Genomic DNA, 17,430 nt, shown 5'->3' with positions numbered 1-17,430 from the left:
GACTTTGTGGAAGAGTTGGCAACCTCCATGCTTGGTAGGATGAGTAGAACTCTTGATCTCTAATTTGAAGTGAAATATATCCATGATTTTATGGGATGAGAATCCTTGATTGGCCATATGTTTAATATGTTTTTCCATATGTTTATCATGCCTTCAAAAGAGAAGTGAGTAGCTAAGAGTCTTTTAAGAAGAGTGGGCGGCTTCTTCATGTGAAATACCTGAGAGTCCAAGACTAGGAGGACTCTTTTGGTGGCTGCTTACTTGTAAACACCTTATAGAATAAATAGTCGAGCATCCCTAAGCTTTAGGACTCCTAAATACTCAAGTTTGATGACTTGAAGATGGATAAAAGCTCTTAGGAAGGGGCTAGCAAAAAGTCCATGATGTGTAGGACTCTTTAATATTCGAGTATGATGAGTTGTAAATAAGTGTATGGCCACTTCTCCTATTGGTTTCCTCATGAACTCGAGCTTGATTTCTTCTCATGGGGCCTAAATTATACCCCTTAAACTCATGAAGTCGCGACCTTCTATGTGATCTCCCAGAGCCCATGAGCTTCCATATGATCTCTCATACGGCCGTGAGCTTCCATGTGACCTCTCATATGGTTATGAGCTTCCATGTGACCTCCTATATGGTCATGAGTTTCATGTGAGCTTGACTTTTATTTTAGTTGTGAACTCTCGTGTGTCCTTGAGCTCTTATGTGAGCTTGAGTTGTATCTAGGCTGTGAGTTATGACATATGCCAGATTAATCTTCATTAGTTTCCCTCTTCATTTCATCTTCTTCTCTCCTCTTTATGATCAAGTCATGGGTCATAAGAGAACCCAAAAACTCATCCAAGCTAAACTTATTGAGGTCCTTTGCCTCTAAGAATTTTACAACCTTTGTATCTTAACATCTTGGCAAACATACAGAAATTTCTCATAAATTAATTATTAAAATAAAGCTTGTTAATTGTTTTTATTGTGTTTGTAATATTAGTAGACCTTGTAAATATTGTCAAGATTATTCATGCTCACTTATTTTTAATAATTTATTATTATCCATGAGCAAGTCAACTTTTGATTCTTTTACTTGATGGATTCCTTCATGAGCTACTTGTAACTTGTCATATATTTTTTTAGTTCATTCAAATGTGGATACTCTATTAAACTCATTAGTAAGGAGTCCATAATAAAGTATGTTTATAACCTTAGCATTTAACTATATTATACTAACCTATAATCATTTTCATCCCATTAATCTTTTTATTTTATTACAATTTGGTCACCTATTTTCCTAAAGGAACATGTGATCTATTTTGTGCTTGCCATTCTAAGATTTTTTTCTCTAAATAATTAACTCACTAAATAGAAATGAGACTCTGATATCACATGTTGTTCCAAATAGTGATGTGAGCTAAAAAGGGGAAGAGATGGGAGTTAAGTGGGTTTATTTAAATTTTAAGAATGTTCAGTTAATTTCAAACCTAATAACTCAACATATCTTACTATGTTGATTGTGTGAATTATTGATGTAATTAACTTATCTTAAGTTTGATATATTAAATATAATAGAAATAAATGCAAATAAGTAAATATGATATACAGAGAGAATACAAAATTGAATTATAGAGGTTCAGACACCAATATGCACCTACATCCTTACCTTAAGCCAATTGCTTGAGTATTTCAATTATCTTCACCAAGTTCTTATATAATGCTTGTTTGTCAAGGCACCTAATTTTGTTTCTTATAACTGTTCTCCCAAATACTTCTTAATGAAAGAGTATCCCATGCTCTCAAATAAATCTCCTTTTCAATCTTAAAGAAAAATGAGTAGAAATATAAGATTTATCTTTTCTCCCTCACAAAATAATATATATTTCAAGTTGAAAATTTAAATGAATTAACTAAGGCTCAAGAAGATGACGAAGATGATTTTCAAGTATAAAATACATCCTTAAGAATTCAAATATTGAAGTAGCTCAAAAAGTTTTCATCAAGTTGTAATTAAGGCACCAAAAAAGTCATTTATACATATGAAGTTAGAAACTAACCATTACTCATGTCCTAAAGTAGTTAAGAGGAATAAATAGTCAGTTTTTGAATGTTTTCTCTGAGTTTAAAAAACTTAGTTTATACTTAATAACATGATGCAAATGTGTTTTAAATGTGATCGCACATCATTTAATTTTATGATTGTTTTTTGTGAAATTGAAAAACTCAAACAGTATTCATTGAGACTTGAAAATGATTCAAGTGAGATTCAAATATACATATAAATGGTTTCAGAAAAATTTATTTGATATAAAATTTTCTCATTGTGTGCCTTTATAGTTTTTTCTTGAAAAATAAATTTTTAAATACTATTTTAAAAATCTTAAAATATTTTAATCATATTTCTTGAGTCATAAAATTTAATTTTTAATATCTCGACTATAATGGCCCCGAAAATTTAAATGAAGATGTATGTATAAAAAAAAATCTTAAATGCGGAAGCGTAATAAAAATTTTGATTAACATCTCTTACACAATAACAAAAAACGTATCCAACATATGAAAGAATAAGCTGATTAAAAGAAATACTCGAAATAAAAATTATAAATAGAACTATAAAGTCTCTAGACGTCTAACTCGCCGTCTTCCTGTGGAACGGGCTCGGGAACCATGTCTTCTTGATATGAAATGGTTAAGTAAGGAATGAGCTACACTAACTTAGAAAGACATCACACTATCTCACTGCCACAGAAGTAAAGGTTGATAAAAAATAAAAACAACCAATAAAACATAATTTATAACAACTCATTTATTAATAATAAAAACCTTTACTGGCCACTTACCTCGGTGAGATTTGTGAAAATAACATATGAAGACAATAGTATTATAACCATCATAAAATCATATATACTTAGTAGTATAGCACGTGTCATACTTTTGCACTTCAATAATCAGATAACAAATTTCCTCTTTTACCAACTTATTAGTATCTATGGGGATCCATAGGGGAGTCCTCGCTACACGTGAATCATTAACATTAATAAGTTGATTCCAGGGCCGTCCCCATACCCCGTCTAGTATAGGCGCTAAAACACATAAGGTCTGCATACCCCGTCTAGTATAGGCGCTAAAACACATAAAGTCTCCATACCCCGTCCGATATGAGAGACCACGTTTCCGGTAGGGTTCCCTACGGATTCGGTCCGTCCACCATCTCTCAGGATATCTAGTCAGGCTGTCCACATTATCCATTTGTCACTTCACATATCATTTTTTTCCATTTTTCTTGGTCTCAATTATCCAATCATACACAAACACGTAAACCAATAATAACACCAAACAAAATAACACAACATTTGGTTCACCATAATTCAAACCATAATAAAAGAAACCATGATTCATGCATACGAAACCATAAAATAAATACATCAAATACCATACTGCATTTAATACTGAAAAAAAGATCAACAACAACTGACCAATAATATATCATATTCGGACTCCATTGGCAACCTCAATCAATTATACATATCTATAAAGTCATAAAATACCGTTTAAACAATTATTAAACTTTAATGTCGTGATAGGAGATAGGGTGAGAGATCCTTACTTTTCGAGGTTTGAAATCGGCTCTACAGTGCGCCTACGGGCTGTTCCTAAATTCTCTGAATTTTTTCCGGGAAACTGAAATGCACTACCTGTACCTGCACGTGTCCCAGAAAATCCCAAATCAGACCTAGGGCCCCTTTCAGCCAATATTGAAATTCCAGCACGGCGGCGATCCGCATCGGGTTGGCTGTTTTCGGCCAAACTTGCATTGGTTCCTGCGATAAAACAACCCCAGGGCCCTCGGTGGGTCAAAAAATTACGAAAAACTGAGACTTACCGGCGGCGGTGCTCTCGGGTGCGGCGGCTTCTCCGGCACGAGTCACGGTTTGATGTTTTGCTTCTGTCAACCTGTAGAGAAAAGGACGATGATCACAGTGGTGTAAAAATTGTATCGAACGGGAGCCGGAAAGGGCCTCATCGGAGGCAAAAACCAAGAGAAGCTGCGGCGGCGCCGCTGGACTTCGGTAGTATTTTTCGGCCGATTGGCCGTTGGTTTGGCTCCGATTTGGCCATAGGAGGATTCTGCATTGAAAAACGAGCCAATGAGAGAAATTTTACCTCGTTTGGCGATCGGAAAACCCTCCGGTGCGGTGGCGGGCGGCGGCGGCCGGCTCCTCCGGCATGTGGTTCTTCTTCTCCAGCGAGGCACTGGCGGCTAGGGTTTGGGGTCGGGTGTGGGTGAAGTTATTTATAAACTCTCCCTTTAATCTCAGCCGTCCATCACGATTTAATCTGGGCCGTCTGATCGCGATTAAAATGGGAATAAATTTGGGCCGTCCATCACGATGCGATATGGGCCGTCCGTGCGTGATTCAATCTGGACCGTCTGCACGCGTGAGATCTGGGCCGTCCGTGCGCGTGAGATCTAGGCCGTCCGTGCGCTTGAGATCTGGGCCGTCCGCACGCGTGAGATCTGGACCGTTTGATCGCTTGCACGCGGATCGCTCACGAGACTATGTCTGCGTGGTCTCCCGCGTAAGCTTCCTTGCCACGCGGCGTGTTCTGGTTGGCCGGGGCCGCTGACTGGACTGCTAACGTGGCTGCTGACGTGACACAATTTTCCTAAATTGCGTTTTGACCCCTTGGTTTCTGATTTTCTTTTCAAAAATACCATCAGAATCCAAATTTTCACCATTTTTTTCAAAATCAATTTCAATTAAATTCGAAAAATAATTTTACCTTATTTTATCATTATTATTATTTTTATTTTTATTAAATTAAATTAAAATTTTATAAATTAAATATTAAAAAATTAAACTAAAATTTTAATATATATTAAAATAAATAAAAATAAAAATAATAAATTAGGTGTTACATCGACAAACAATAAGATAACTACCACTTACTAATCTTCATAATACCTATACATTTATTATTTTCATTAAAATTCTTCAAGTCCGCAGACTCGTACTTGATCTTCATTGCATATCTTAATTTACAAGAGTTTAAGAAGAATTTTTATTAGTATAAGTTAAGTACTATTATTATTAATATTAATATATTTATTTTAATAGAATTGATTTTGAAAGTATATATTGATTTGAACAGAAAATATTATTTGAACAAATCAAAATATTAGAAAGACAAATCACATACTTAAAGCTAAAAATCATATAACAATAAGATTAATATTTTTAATCAAGTAAACAATAAGATTAATAAAATATACATAATAATTTATAAATAAAATAAAATAATTTCTAAACGATCTGCAACGCAATTTGCCCTATTTGTTATTTGTCTGGGAGAGAAGGAATGAGCGGGAATACCATAAATTCGGTGTTCTACGCTGAGTCGTATCATCCGATTCAGGCGGGGAGTATTGACGGCACTGATATTCTCCCCCATGACAATGCCGTTTATCGTGCCCTCCTCTGCTCCAATGCCGGACTTTGTATTTTCTCTCTTTTCTATTTCACTTTTTTCTTTATCCCTAAAACTTCTCACTCATTTCCAATTTACCCTTTTTTTCTCCTTTGCAGATGATCCCTTCGGTGATTCCAAGCTCATCGGCGACCCTTACTGCACCCTCTTTGTCGGTCGCCTCTCTCACTTCACCGCTGAAGACACTCTTCGCAAGGTATTTCTCTCTTTCTCTCTCTCTCTGTGCTTCTCTTCCACGCATATATATATATATGTATATACGCTCACATATATGTATGATTTAATTGATACATGAAGCTATGATCATCATCATCGTCATCGTCTTTTTGTTTTTTATGGATATTGTGATGGTGTCTCTCAGGCAATGAGCAAGTATGGTCGGGTGAAGAACTTACGCTTGGTCAGGCACATTGGTAAAGTTGTTTATTTGATTCTGTGATCATATTACTTGGTGGTGCGTGGGAGCATATGAGAGTGAGGGCGAGATGATCTGTCGCATTGATAAAATGCTTTGTTTGATATTTGTGATGATTTTGGTTTGCTGGAACTTGATAGGACGGGAATTGCCGCTTGTTTTTGAGAGAGAATTTCATTTCACCCTTTACTTTGTCGAAGTCCTCATTCAAAAATGGAAAACAAAAACAGAATCTCTAAATTGAATCTCTAAATTGAAAGTGAAATATTGCGAATGGAAGGTTAATATAACTCAGATTTCTCCTGCAGTTAGAAAATAAATTATCTTGAAACTCTAGTGCTCTACTGTTGACACTTTTCAAACATGAGTATGAAAACTGCTCACAAAAATAGTTTCCGAGAAACTCAGGTAAAAAGGCTTAAAGGAAGAGAGAATTTTTTGTTTAATAAAATGTTGTATTAGGAGTAAAAATAAGAATAAGCAAAAGATTTTAGCACCAAAATAGAAGATAATAATGGAGAATTGTTTTCTTGTGGGACCATGTAGCAATAGGTCCCTGACTTGGTCTGCTAATCAAAGGTGCAGAAAATAGAAGGAAATTCATTTTATTTTTTATTTTCTTTTTGTGTTAACCAAACAGGGCTTCTTAGTGGTAAAATGGTGAGAGCCTTGGAAAAGGTGAAGTTTAGCTAACAAGGTGAATCATATATTTTTTGTGTGCCAAATATTTAGTTCTTTTTAGTATTAGATTTAAGTTTTCATCACATCATAAGTGTAATGCAAAACTTTTGTTTGTTTCTTTGATGATGAGCTTGTCTTTGGTTAATATTTGAAGTCATCACATACTTCAAGCTTGGTAATTTATTCTTTACTAGGTCCTTTTTAAGGGAATTACTAGATTATTTGTTGTCTTGTTGATCAATTGAAAGTTATATAGAAAGTTATCATATCTCTTATTTTCTAGTGATTAATTGTTTATTGGATGAAAATGCTCGTTAACTTGGCAAGTAAAGTGCTTTGGTGCGTTGTAGTAATGGTCTGGGATTGAATATGGCTTTAACCTGGAATTGGGAATATTATTGGCACGAAAGCTATCACGAAGGATATCCCGATAAAAGAAGAAGACGCGTAGGACTTTGAAGTCCTTGACGGATAGGCCCAATGAGAAAACAAGCCCAATTGCCCGTCGGCGCAATCACCCGAAGTCGGGCCCGTAAGTTTCAAAGAATTTTTAATTTACTAGTCCAAGATTGGGTAAGCAACACAATCAATGACGAAGCACAAAGGGAGGTCCAAAGTCCAGCGCGAAGATGGAAGACACGTGTGACATGAGTAAGCTACCTTTGGCACGTGAGTAACAAGCATGGCAATCCACCCGTGCAGATGGACAACTCGCACGTGTGAAGCAGCAAGCGAGCGTGCGGCCAGACAGCTCGCATGCCCCACGCGTGCCGCATGCGCGCAAGACCCAAGCAGCATGTGCGTGACCATGAATATGTGCCGCAAACCCGGGATCGCATGCCCCGCATGCAACAGGCAGCCCGAGATTCTCACTTGGCTGCCCATGCGGACAAGCCGCGGACAGCCCAAATGGCCCAAGCCCAGCCCGTGACTCTTGCGGGGCCTTCTCTTGCGCAACCCACACGGATTGGCCGGCCCGGCCCATCCGGGTAGCCCAAATCGGTCGGCCCTTTTTTTCCTTTTTAAAATATTTAAATTATTTTATTATTTTACATTTTTAAAAAGCTTGGGACCCATTTTTCAAATTACTTATGTTTTAAAATTAATTTTCACATGTGTTTTATATAGATTTCACATGGGATAAATATGAGTTTATTTTAATTAATATTTTATTGTAAGTCTATCACTTAGAATTATTTAATTAATTTATTTGGGATAAAATAATTATTTTATAATGTATTTATTCTAAATTAAGATAAAATTTTATCTAAAATATTTTTTTAATTAATTATCTTAAGATTTCGTACTCATTTAGATTGTCGGAGAAAGGTTATAAATAGACATTTGCTCTTAGAATGTAAACACACCATTTGAGAATAAATTTGAGAGAATTCTTGAGAGTTCGATTTTTCTTCTTTTAATATTTTTGCTAAAATTAGTTTTTTCAAGTTTTTCGGGAAGTAGGAGTCTTTAGAAATCTTATTGAGCTAAAGAGCGATGATCAACTTATTGGTAAGTTCGTGGTGTTTTTCCTTTCCTTATTTACTTTCTTTAGTCTTTGTTTTTGCTTTCATTTTAGAATTGTACATTCAATTAGAGGGAGGAATTTAATTCTAAGTGGTTATAGTTTCGGTATTGCATACGTTGAGTGGTTTTAAGAGTTGATTCGATTCTCTTCATATCCTCCCGCGTCATTTGATATCAGAGTTTTGGCTCCTAAGAACCCAAATCTATCTTTATTTGCTTTAGCATTTTGTTCTTTAACAATTCAAATTAATTTTTGATTTGTTCGTATTGTATCCTGTTTGAATGTATATCTATATGTTCAATTCAAATAGTTCGTTTTTTTTTTAAATTATATATCAAAAATACCAAAAATACCCCAAGTTGCACCCCATAAGTCAATTGGCACATTGTTTGCATTTTACATCACAAAAGCAGAATAGCTAATTGGTGACTGGAAATCCTTTAAGAAATTAAAGGCAAAGTACGTTGCCTAACTGGTGTGAGCGGAAACTTTTGTTTTCATTTCGTACACTATCCACATTTCATTTTTGAATTGCATTTCTGTAATTTGCATCAATGTTGTATAAAGAAACTTAATCGGTCGTAGAGCGTCGCCAACAAATTGGGGGTAGTATAGGAAGATACACCTACCGATTATATCCGTCGGGATTGATCAGATCCCTATGCATCAGTCCGAGTTATCATTATTTGTGATCTATGTTTCCGTTTTCTTTATTTTACATTTGTTCCATTACATAATTAAGCGACTAATTGTTACTAGTTGCTTAACGCATAAAGAGCACACTAATCTTTTTTTTATGTGTTTGTTTCTGAAATTTAGTAGAAATCAGAATCCTTTAGGATTTTTTGTTGTGTCATAAGGACTAACGGGTAGACCCAATTCAAGCGATTCCGATTTCGAACACTCAACTCGATAGACAAAGCTGTCCATCAAGATATTGTGAGGTAAACACGAGCGAAGGTAAGAGAGAGTTTTACCTTCACTAACATCTTCTTGCAGGTACTTCGACATGTTTCAGCTCGTTGAAGAAACTCCCAATTGGAGCAGTAATCTTGTTTTGCGGAGGGCCCTCTAGTTGAACGTCAAGGACGAGGACCATGAACAACGGGAGAATATATTTCACACTCGCTGCCTGGTCAACGATAAGGTGTCTAGTATGATCGTCGATGGAGGAAGCTGCGCCAACGTGACAAGCACCTTGTTCGTGGAAAGATTGGGACTAGCATGCACCGCCCATCCCAACTCCCTACCAGTTGCAGTAGTTGAATAAGAGCGGCGAAATAAAGGTAACCCACCAGGTCATGGTACCCTTCTCCATCGATAAGTGTAAAGATGATGTATGTTGTGATGTTGTTCCTATGCACGCCAGCCATGTGATATTTGGCCCATCTTGGCAATTTGATAGACGAGTCCAACACTATGGCCAACTGTTATTCCTTGCGGAAGGATGGCCTCACTCACATCCTCACACCCCTCTCACCCCAAGAGGTGCACGAGGATCAAATGAAGGTTATAGGGGCCTTCGATAAATACTTGGAGAGGGAAAGGGAGAGAAAAAGTCGGGAGTCCCCAGAAAGGAGTAAACCTAGCCCAGTAAAGACCTGAGAGAAAGAAAACGGGAGTGTGAGTCTTTACGTGAGGGGATAGTAGAGGAGACAAGCTGTTTATGAGAGAAAAAGCCTCGTAGTATTGCGGTATAAGGAGGTCTACCTAAACCTATTCGATCTAGACCCAACCCTCCCTTGGGGTATAGTTTCCCTCCTCCAAGAATTCAAGGATGTCCTGCCAAAGGAAATCCCATATAGACTTCCACCACTATGGGGAATTGAGCATTAAATTGATTTTGTCCCTAGAGCCACCATTCCCAATCGCCCTGCCTATAGGAGTAATCCGGAAAAAACTAAGGAACTCCGGTGCTAAGTGGAAGAACTGCTGGCCAAGAGGCATGTTAGGGAAAGTTTGAGCCCGTGTGCTGTACCTGTCCTGTTAGTACCCAAAAATGACGGTTTCTAGAGAATGTGTGTCGACTGTCAGACTGTCGAAAAAATTACCGTAAAATATAGACACCTTATTTTTCTGTTAGACGACATGCTCGATGAATTTAGTGGAGCAACTATCTTCACCAAAATTGGTCTCAAAAGTGGGTACCACCAAATTAAGATGAACCCTGAAGACGAGTAGAAAACAGCTTTTAAAACCAAGTACGGCCTTTATGAATGGCTCGTAATGCCTTTCGGCCTTTCAAATGCTCCTAGTACCTTCATGAGACTTATGAATCATGTCCTATGACATTTCTTAAGAAAATTCGTAGTTGTGTACTTCGACGATATCCTAATCTACAGTAGGAATCTAGACGACCACATCAAGCATATTCGTTCTGTTCTACGAAGGGAACAACTATATGCTAATGCAAAGAAACGTACCTTATGTAGTGACAAGCTGATCTTCTTAAGATTCGTGGTAAGTGCCTGTGGTATCGAGTTTGATGAAGAAAAGATAAAAGCCATTAAGGAGTGGCCCGCACCGACGACTGCGAGTGAGGTGAGAAGCTTTCATGGGTTAGCCAGTTTCTATCGAAGGTTTGTCAAAGACTTCAGTTCCATCGCGGCACCCTTAAACGAGTTGGTTGAAAAGGATGTCAAATTCGTATGGACTAACAAGCAAGAATCTGCCTTTATCCTGTTAAAGGAGAAATTATGCTCTGCCCCTATACTTGCTTTACCTGACTTTAACAAAACCTTTGAACTTGAATGTGATGTTTCAAGAATAGGTATGAGATGTGCTGATACAAGAAAGGGGCCCAATAACCTACATCAATGAGAAACTCAGTGGCGCACCACTTAATTACTCGACCTACGATAAGGAGCTGTATGCCTTGGTACGATCCTTGGAAGTGTGGCAATACTATTTGCTGCTGAAGGAATTTGTAATCCACACTGATCATGAATCCCTTAAGCATTTGAAGGGCCAAGGTAAGGTCAACCGCCGATACACTAAGTGGGTAGAGTTCATAAAAACAAGTATAAGCAAGGGAAAGACAACGTCATTGTGGAGGCGTTATCTTGAAGGTATGCGCTCCTCTCCACTTTAAGCTCCAAATTCTTAAGGTTTGAGCACACAAAGGAGATGTATGCCAATAATGAAGATTTTTCTTTTGTCTACCAAGCTAGTGAGCACTGTGCTGTCCAAAAATATCACCAAATCAATGGATTCCTCCTAAGAGAAAACAAACTTTGTATACCAAGCTATTCCATTAGGAAGCTATTAATGTGGGAAGCACATAGTGGGGGACTCATGGGACATTTCGGGATATCAAAAACCCTAGACATGTTACAAGAGCATTTCTATTGGCCAAATATGTAGAGGGATGTCGAGTGTATTTGTAGCCAGTGTATCACTTGTAGGCAAGCCAAATCTAGAGTGATGCCTCGTGGTTTGTACACCCCACTACCTGTACCCACTACCCTGTGGGTAGACATCTCTATGGACTTTGTACTAGAGCTGCCTAGGACAAAGAGAGGTCATGATAGTGTATTTGTTTTGGTGGACCGTTTTAGCAAGATGACTCATTTTATTACATGCCACTAAACTGATGATGCCTTAAATATTGTCAATCTGTTTTTTAGGACATCGTCAAACTTCACAGTATACGTAAAACCATTGTGAGTGATAGGGACGTTAAGTTCCTCAGCCACTTTGGGAGAGTGTTGTGGGCGAAGCTGGGAACTAAGTTGTTCTCCACTACTTGTTACCCCCAAACCGATGTGGTAAACAAGACCCTAGGATCACTTCTAAGGGCCGTGGTAGGCCTCAACTTGAAGACCTGGGAAGACTTTTTACCTATGATCGAGTTCGCCCACAACCGAAATATTCATACTTCTACCAGAATGTCACCTTTCGATGTAGTATACGGTTTTAATCCTTTGACTCCATTAGATTTAACCCCTGTTCCCGTGCAGAAAGTAAAAACTACAGATGGACAACAGCGCACCGAACTCATTAAGGCCATACATTAGAAGAGTCGACAGCACATGCAAAAACATAATGAAGCCTATGTCCGTAATACTAACAAGGGATGGAAGCGCCTCGTTTTCCAACCAGGAGACTGGGTATGAGTTCACCTGAGGAAGGAAAGGTTCCCAAGTAGCAGAAATCTAAGTTAGATCCTCGAGGAGACGGACCATTCCAAGTTTTGAAGCGTGTCAACGACAACGCCTACAAAATCGACCTACTTGGTGAGTACGAAGTGTCTGCTACTTTTAATATATCTGACCTGTCGACTTTTGATGTAGGTGAAGATTTGAGGACGAATATTTCCAAAGGAGGGAGGATGACGCGAAAACCATCACAAAGGATATTCTGATAAAAGAAGAAGATGCGCAAGACTCTGAAGTCTTTGACGAATTAGGCCCAATGGGAAAACAAACTCAGTTGCCCGTAGGCCCAATCACCCAAAGCCGGGCCCACAAGCTTAAACGAATTTTCAATCTATTAGTCCAAGATTGGGCAAGCAACACGATCAATGACAAAGCACAAAGAGAGGTCCGAAGTCCAGTGCGAAGATGGAAGACACGTTCGGCATGCGTAAACTACCTTTGGCATGTGAGTAACAAGCATGGCGATCCACCCATGCAGGTGGATAACTCGTACGCGTGAAGTAGCAAGCGACCGTGCAGCCGGACAGCCCGCACACCCCACGCGTGCCACATGTGCGCAAGACCCGAGCAGCATGCGCGCGATCCTGCGCATGTGGGCAAACTCGGGATCGCACGCCTCGCGTGCAACATGCAGTCCGGGATTCCCACTTGGCCCCCCATGCGGACAAGCCCGTGGATGGCCAAACAGCCCAAGCTTAGCCAGCGACTCTCTCGGGCCTTCTCCTGTGCAACCCGTGCGGACCGGCCAGCCCAGTCCATCCGGGTAGCCCAAACTGATCGGCCTTCTTTTTGGCTTTTTAAAATATTTAAATTATTTTATTATTTTACATTTTTAAAAGGCTTGGGACCTACTTTTCAAATTATTCATGTTTTAAAATTAATTTGCACATGTTTTTTATATGGATTTCACATGCGATAAATATAAATTTATTTTAATTAATATTTTATTATAACTCTATTCCTTAGTATTATTTAATTAATTTATTTGGAATAAAATAATTATTTTATTATGTATTTATCTTACATTAAGATAAAATTTTATCTAGGGTATTATTTTGATTAATTATCTCAAGATTTTGTATTCATCTAAATTGGATGGAAAAGAATATAAATAGATCTTTACTCCTAAAATGTAAACACACCATTTAATAATAAATTTGAGAGATTTCTTGAAAGTTTCAACTTTTTTTCTTTTAACATTTTTGCTAAAGTTAGTTTTTTCAAATTATTCGGGAAGTAAGAGTTTTTAGAAATCTTGTTGAGTCAATGAGCGAGAATCAACTTATCGGTAAATCTGTGATGTTTTTTCTTTCTTTGTTTATTTTCTCTAATATTTGTTTTTGCTTTCTTTTTAGCATTGTAGATTCAATTAGAGGGAGGGGTTTAATTTTAGGTGATTATAGTTTCGGTATTGCATACGTTGAGTGAGTTTTAGTAGTTGATTTGATCATCTCCATACTCTCCTGTGTCAATTATAGAATAGACGCCTCTACATTGTGTAGCAAAGCCATTAGACCAAGAAACTAAACAAAGTTTCAATTGTTGGTACACAGGAAATGGAGTTGTCTTTCTACATGCTATTCAATTCTTCTTTGGTTATTTTTGAAGAATATGGTGTACTTGTTAGTTTTGTTTTTAGAATTTTCTGGAGTATTTATCTTGTCTACCACTTTCTGCAGTAACTGGTGACTCTCGTGGTTATGCTTTTGTAGAATATGAGACCGAGAGAGAAATGAACCGTGCATATGAGGTACTAAGAAGGTTTTGCTGTGGTTCTCCATGAGAATGCCGATTTTGTCATAATGGTGATATTAGTTACATTGCTATGTTATGCAGGATGCTCACCATTCCATGATTGACGACTCTGAAATTATAATCGATTATAATAGACAACAATTAATGCCTGGGTGGATACCTAGAAGGTTAGGTCAGTCAATTTTCCCTACCCTGTTTAATTTTTGTCAAAAAGAACAGCTAGATGACATTTCTCTTTTTGTTGATAGGAGGGGGTCTTGGTGGAAAGAAAGAGTCAGGGCAACTTCGTTTTGGAGGACGTGAAAGACCATTTCGAGCTCCTTTGTATGCATTGAACTTTTCTCATATATATTATTGAATTAAATTATTGGATAGTTATTATTTTTAGCCAAACCTTCTAGCATGCCTTTGCACCTCTTGGCCTTGGAAAGGCTTCCTTAGTACCAAGAGACTATATATATTAATTGAATTAAACTATTGACTGCCATTTGACTACCAAACTAAAGAGAGAACATGTTAAGCATGTGTGATTCATTTCTTAATTAATTCTTACACAACTTTCATATTAGTTATAATATGCAAATATATGGTACAACATTTTTATTTGATCTACCTCCACTCTCCCCTTGATTTCTCTAGTAGCGAGGTTTCTGATCCCTAGTAACAAGCAAGCCATAGAAGAAATATCCCGACTTTGCTGAAGCAGTTCCTCTTGGATTATCCTATAGTTCATTCTGGAAACAAATATTCTTTTCTAGTTTCATTATTGGGTGAAGTTTGGTGGTTGCTTCCATAACCTCCCAGTTAATGTTGCACATGTGGGCTACCACTCACATGTTCACGCTGTTAGGATTGGATTATCTTCAGCCTAATCAAATTTACCCAATGGCTGTCACTGTAGTTTACCAAGATAAAGCTATCCAAGATACTTGTTTTCCTATTTTTTTTTATGCAAACAGGTTGCTTGTTGTTTCTGAATTGGACTGTTACCAGAAAGTGTTTGGATCCTAACCAACTTAATCTGTTGTATCTCCCTGATTGTATCAATAGATTCAGTTAGTGTTGTTTTATTGCTAACCTTTAATATGTAGAAGAAATGAAGTGGCTTTTAGCATTAGTTGTTGCTCTAATAGGGAGTGTTGGTTCATGATTCCTTTTGTCTCGCTGAAGTGGGACTTGATAACCACCGTTTTAATATTGTTTTCCTAAGCATTTTCGAAGAGCCACTTGCTTTAGCAGGCATTTTGCTGTAAGCATAACTAAGCAAATATCTAATTTTGAGCATAAATTTAAAATTACCCCATTCTGCCAGTCAAGTAGGTGTATTCTGTGGCTTCATGATTATTGTTATGTTGTCATGGTTTGACTGAATCCTCTCCTTGTACAATAACAGACGACCAATCCCTTTTGAAGATTTGAAGAGGCTTGGCATTCCCCCTCCACCAGAAGGAAGATATATGTCACGTTTTCAGGTATTGTCTCTTTCACATGGTCTATTTATGTTAACAATATGGAGCCAGTTAAATGTTGAAGTACATTGTTTAATGAATCAAAAGTTATATCATCCTTCTTCCAACATATAGCAGCATTTTCACTATAACAATCTTGGATGTTATTATGTCCACGAAGCTGTATTGTTAGTTAACTACTGAACTTTGATATGGCTTGATATTGTTAAAGGTGCAAAAAAAAATGCATGTGGAAAGAATTTCCGGACTTGGCTTGATAAGCCTTTTGCTTTATGTAGGTCCCATCACCACCTAGAAGACAAAGGAGGTCTATAGATAGGGAAGATCACACGAGGGAAGAATTCCATCATAATATTAGCCTTCCGGAGAGAGACGATGGTCACCGCAACAAAAGCTATAAAGAAAGGGAATCATACTCTGGCAAGGGGAGCATTTCAGGAATGGAGGAACATCATCACAAAACAAGAATTAAGGAGCAGTTAGAGTCATCTCGAGGAAGAAGCCCAATTGATAGGGAAGAGCACTCTCATAAAAAGAGTCATTTAGAGACGGAAGAGCATTCTCGCCAAAAGAGCAGCAGGGACAAAGAAGAAGACTATCAAAGAAGGAGCTCCCGGGAAAAGGAGGAACACTCGCACAAGCGTCGCAAGCATAGCCATCGCAGACAGATGTGAGAGGTCCTCTGGCATGATCATGCTTCTGTCGCTGATTGACCTGATCTCTACTACCATGATATTAGACTGAGGACCTGGTTCTGTTATCAGGATGGGAATCATACTACTCTCTTTCTCAGTTTCGCATCATTTTGAACTTCAGTCTATCACCTTTTAGTAAAAATGGTTTAACCTTTTTTCTTACTTAGGAAGACGCCTGTTATAAAGGCTGATCATATTGTTATAGGACATTTCTGGTGTCTATTACAAGGTTATCATCCAAACTAGTCCATGCGAGACCACAAGGTCAGCCATATGAATTCTTTTTTGTAGCTTTTTAGTAATCTTTTTAAAATTTAAAATTTATCTTTGATAATTTTATTAATTTCAATTAAAAAATTAATAAAATCAATAAATTAATTTAAGAATAAATTACCTAGCACTTTTTTAATCTGCATGCAATCCAAGTTGGGTTGCAACAAGTTTAGATCTTCAATGTAAGTCTCCTGGCTCTAAGGTGTTTTTTTCTCTACCATGGCAACATAAATTCCATTTGATCTCACTTGCACACAAACAACAAATTAAATTATCAAGCTTTGGTCCAAATGATGACAAGCCTTTGGAAGTTAATGACAATTTTGTGGAAAAAATTTATTTTTATTCACCTTCTCCGCTGAGGGAGACTTGCATCGGATACAAAAAGGAGCTCTATGGAAGTTTGAACAATCACCACTGTGTTTGCAATAAATCTCAGGATCTAAGCACCCAAATCATGTGAGTAGTTTTCATGTACAAGTATATGAGGGGCATCTGAAACAGGCTGCAAAACTAAATCAAGTTAAAGAGGTGGGGTTGGAAACAACCTTGGACTGAGTGAGGAGGAAACCAAGTGTGTAATGAATCACAGAGCCCAATTTGGATTGTTTGTGGAGCTTTTACAGGCCTAGGCACAAAATATATCTTACAAATAATAATTTGCAATTTAAGAAGATTTTTTTTTTAAAGAGTTAAAAATAATAGCAAAAAATTAAAGAGACCTAATTAAAGAGTTTAAAATAATAATTTGGGAATTTTTTATTTTATATGGAGTTAAGGATATAAATGTGTGTGTGTGTTTTTTTTTTTAATTTTTGTAAGTTATGGTTTATGAATTAGATTTTAATATGAGTCTTTTGAGTTTTTCTATATGGTTATGATTTATAATTATCATTTATAGATTCCGAATTTTAAGAATTATATTAGTACCTATATACACCAATATACTTGAAGGTTCTTAGAATCAACCACAAATGAAAGT

General features: G+C 37.3%; 1 protein-coding gene across 2 annotated transcripts; it reads left to right on the top strand.

The window, feature by feature from the left end:
• Positions 1 to 5,300: 5,300 nt before the first annotated feature.
• On the top strand, positions 5,301 to 16,473 carry LOC110806722 (RNA-binding (RRM/RBD/RNP motifs) family protein). Of its 2 annotated transcripts, none has more exons than XM_088216242.1 (8): positions 5,301 to 5,485; positions 5,574 to 5,671; positions 5,837 to 5,888; positions 13,969 to 14,006; positions 14,093 to 14,183; positions 14,260 to 14,335; positions 15,405 to 15,483; positions 15,759 to 16,473. In XM_088216242.1, exons 1-8 carry the CDS (start codon positions 5,347 to 5,349, stop codon positions 16,152 to 16,154), a joined length of 969 nt encoding a protein of 322 aa, XP_088072368.1. In that variant the 5' UTR covers positions 5,301 to 5,346; the 3' UTR covers positions 16,155 to 16,473. The 2 variants fall into 2 exon arrangements, with proteins under 2 accessions (XP_088072368.1, XP_088072367.1); XM_088216241.1 differs by having other exon boundaries at positions 13,936 to 14,006.
• Positions 16,474 to 17,430: the final 957 nt, after the last annotated feature.

The sequence above is a fragment of the Carica papaya genome, chromosome 3, assembly GCF_054855325.1.
Source record: "Carica papaya isolate Zhongbai chromosome 3, ASM5485532v1, whole genome shotgun sequence".
Lineage (NCBI taxonomy): Eukaryota > Viridiplantae > Streptophyta > Magnoliopsida > Brassicales > Caricaceae > Carica > Carica papaya.
The sequence above is the reverse complement of the archived record's forward strand: the minus strand, read 5'-3'. Positions and strand labels throughout refer to the sequence as shown.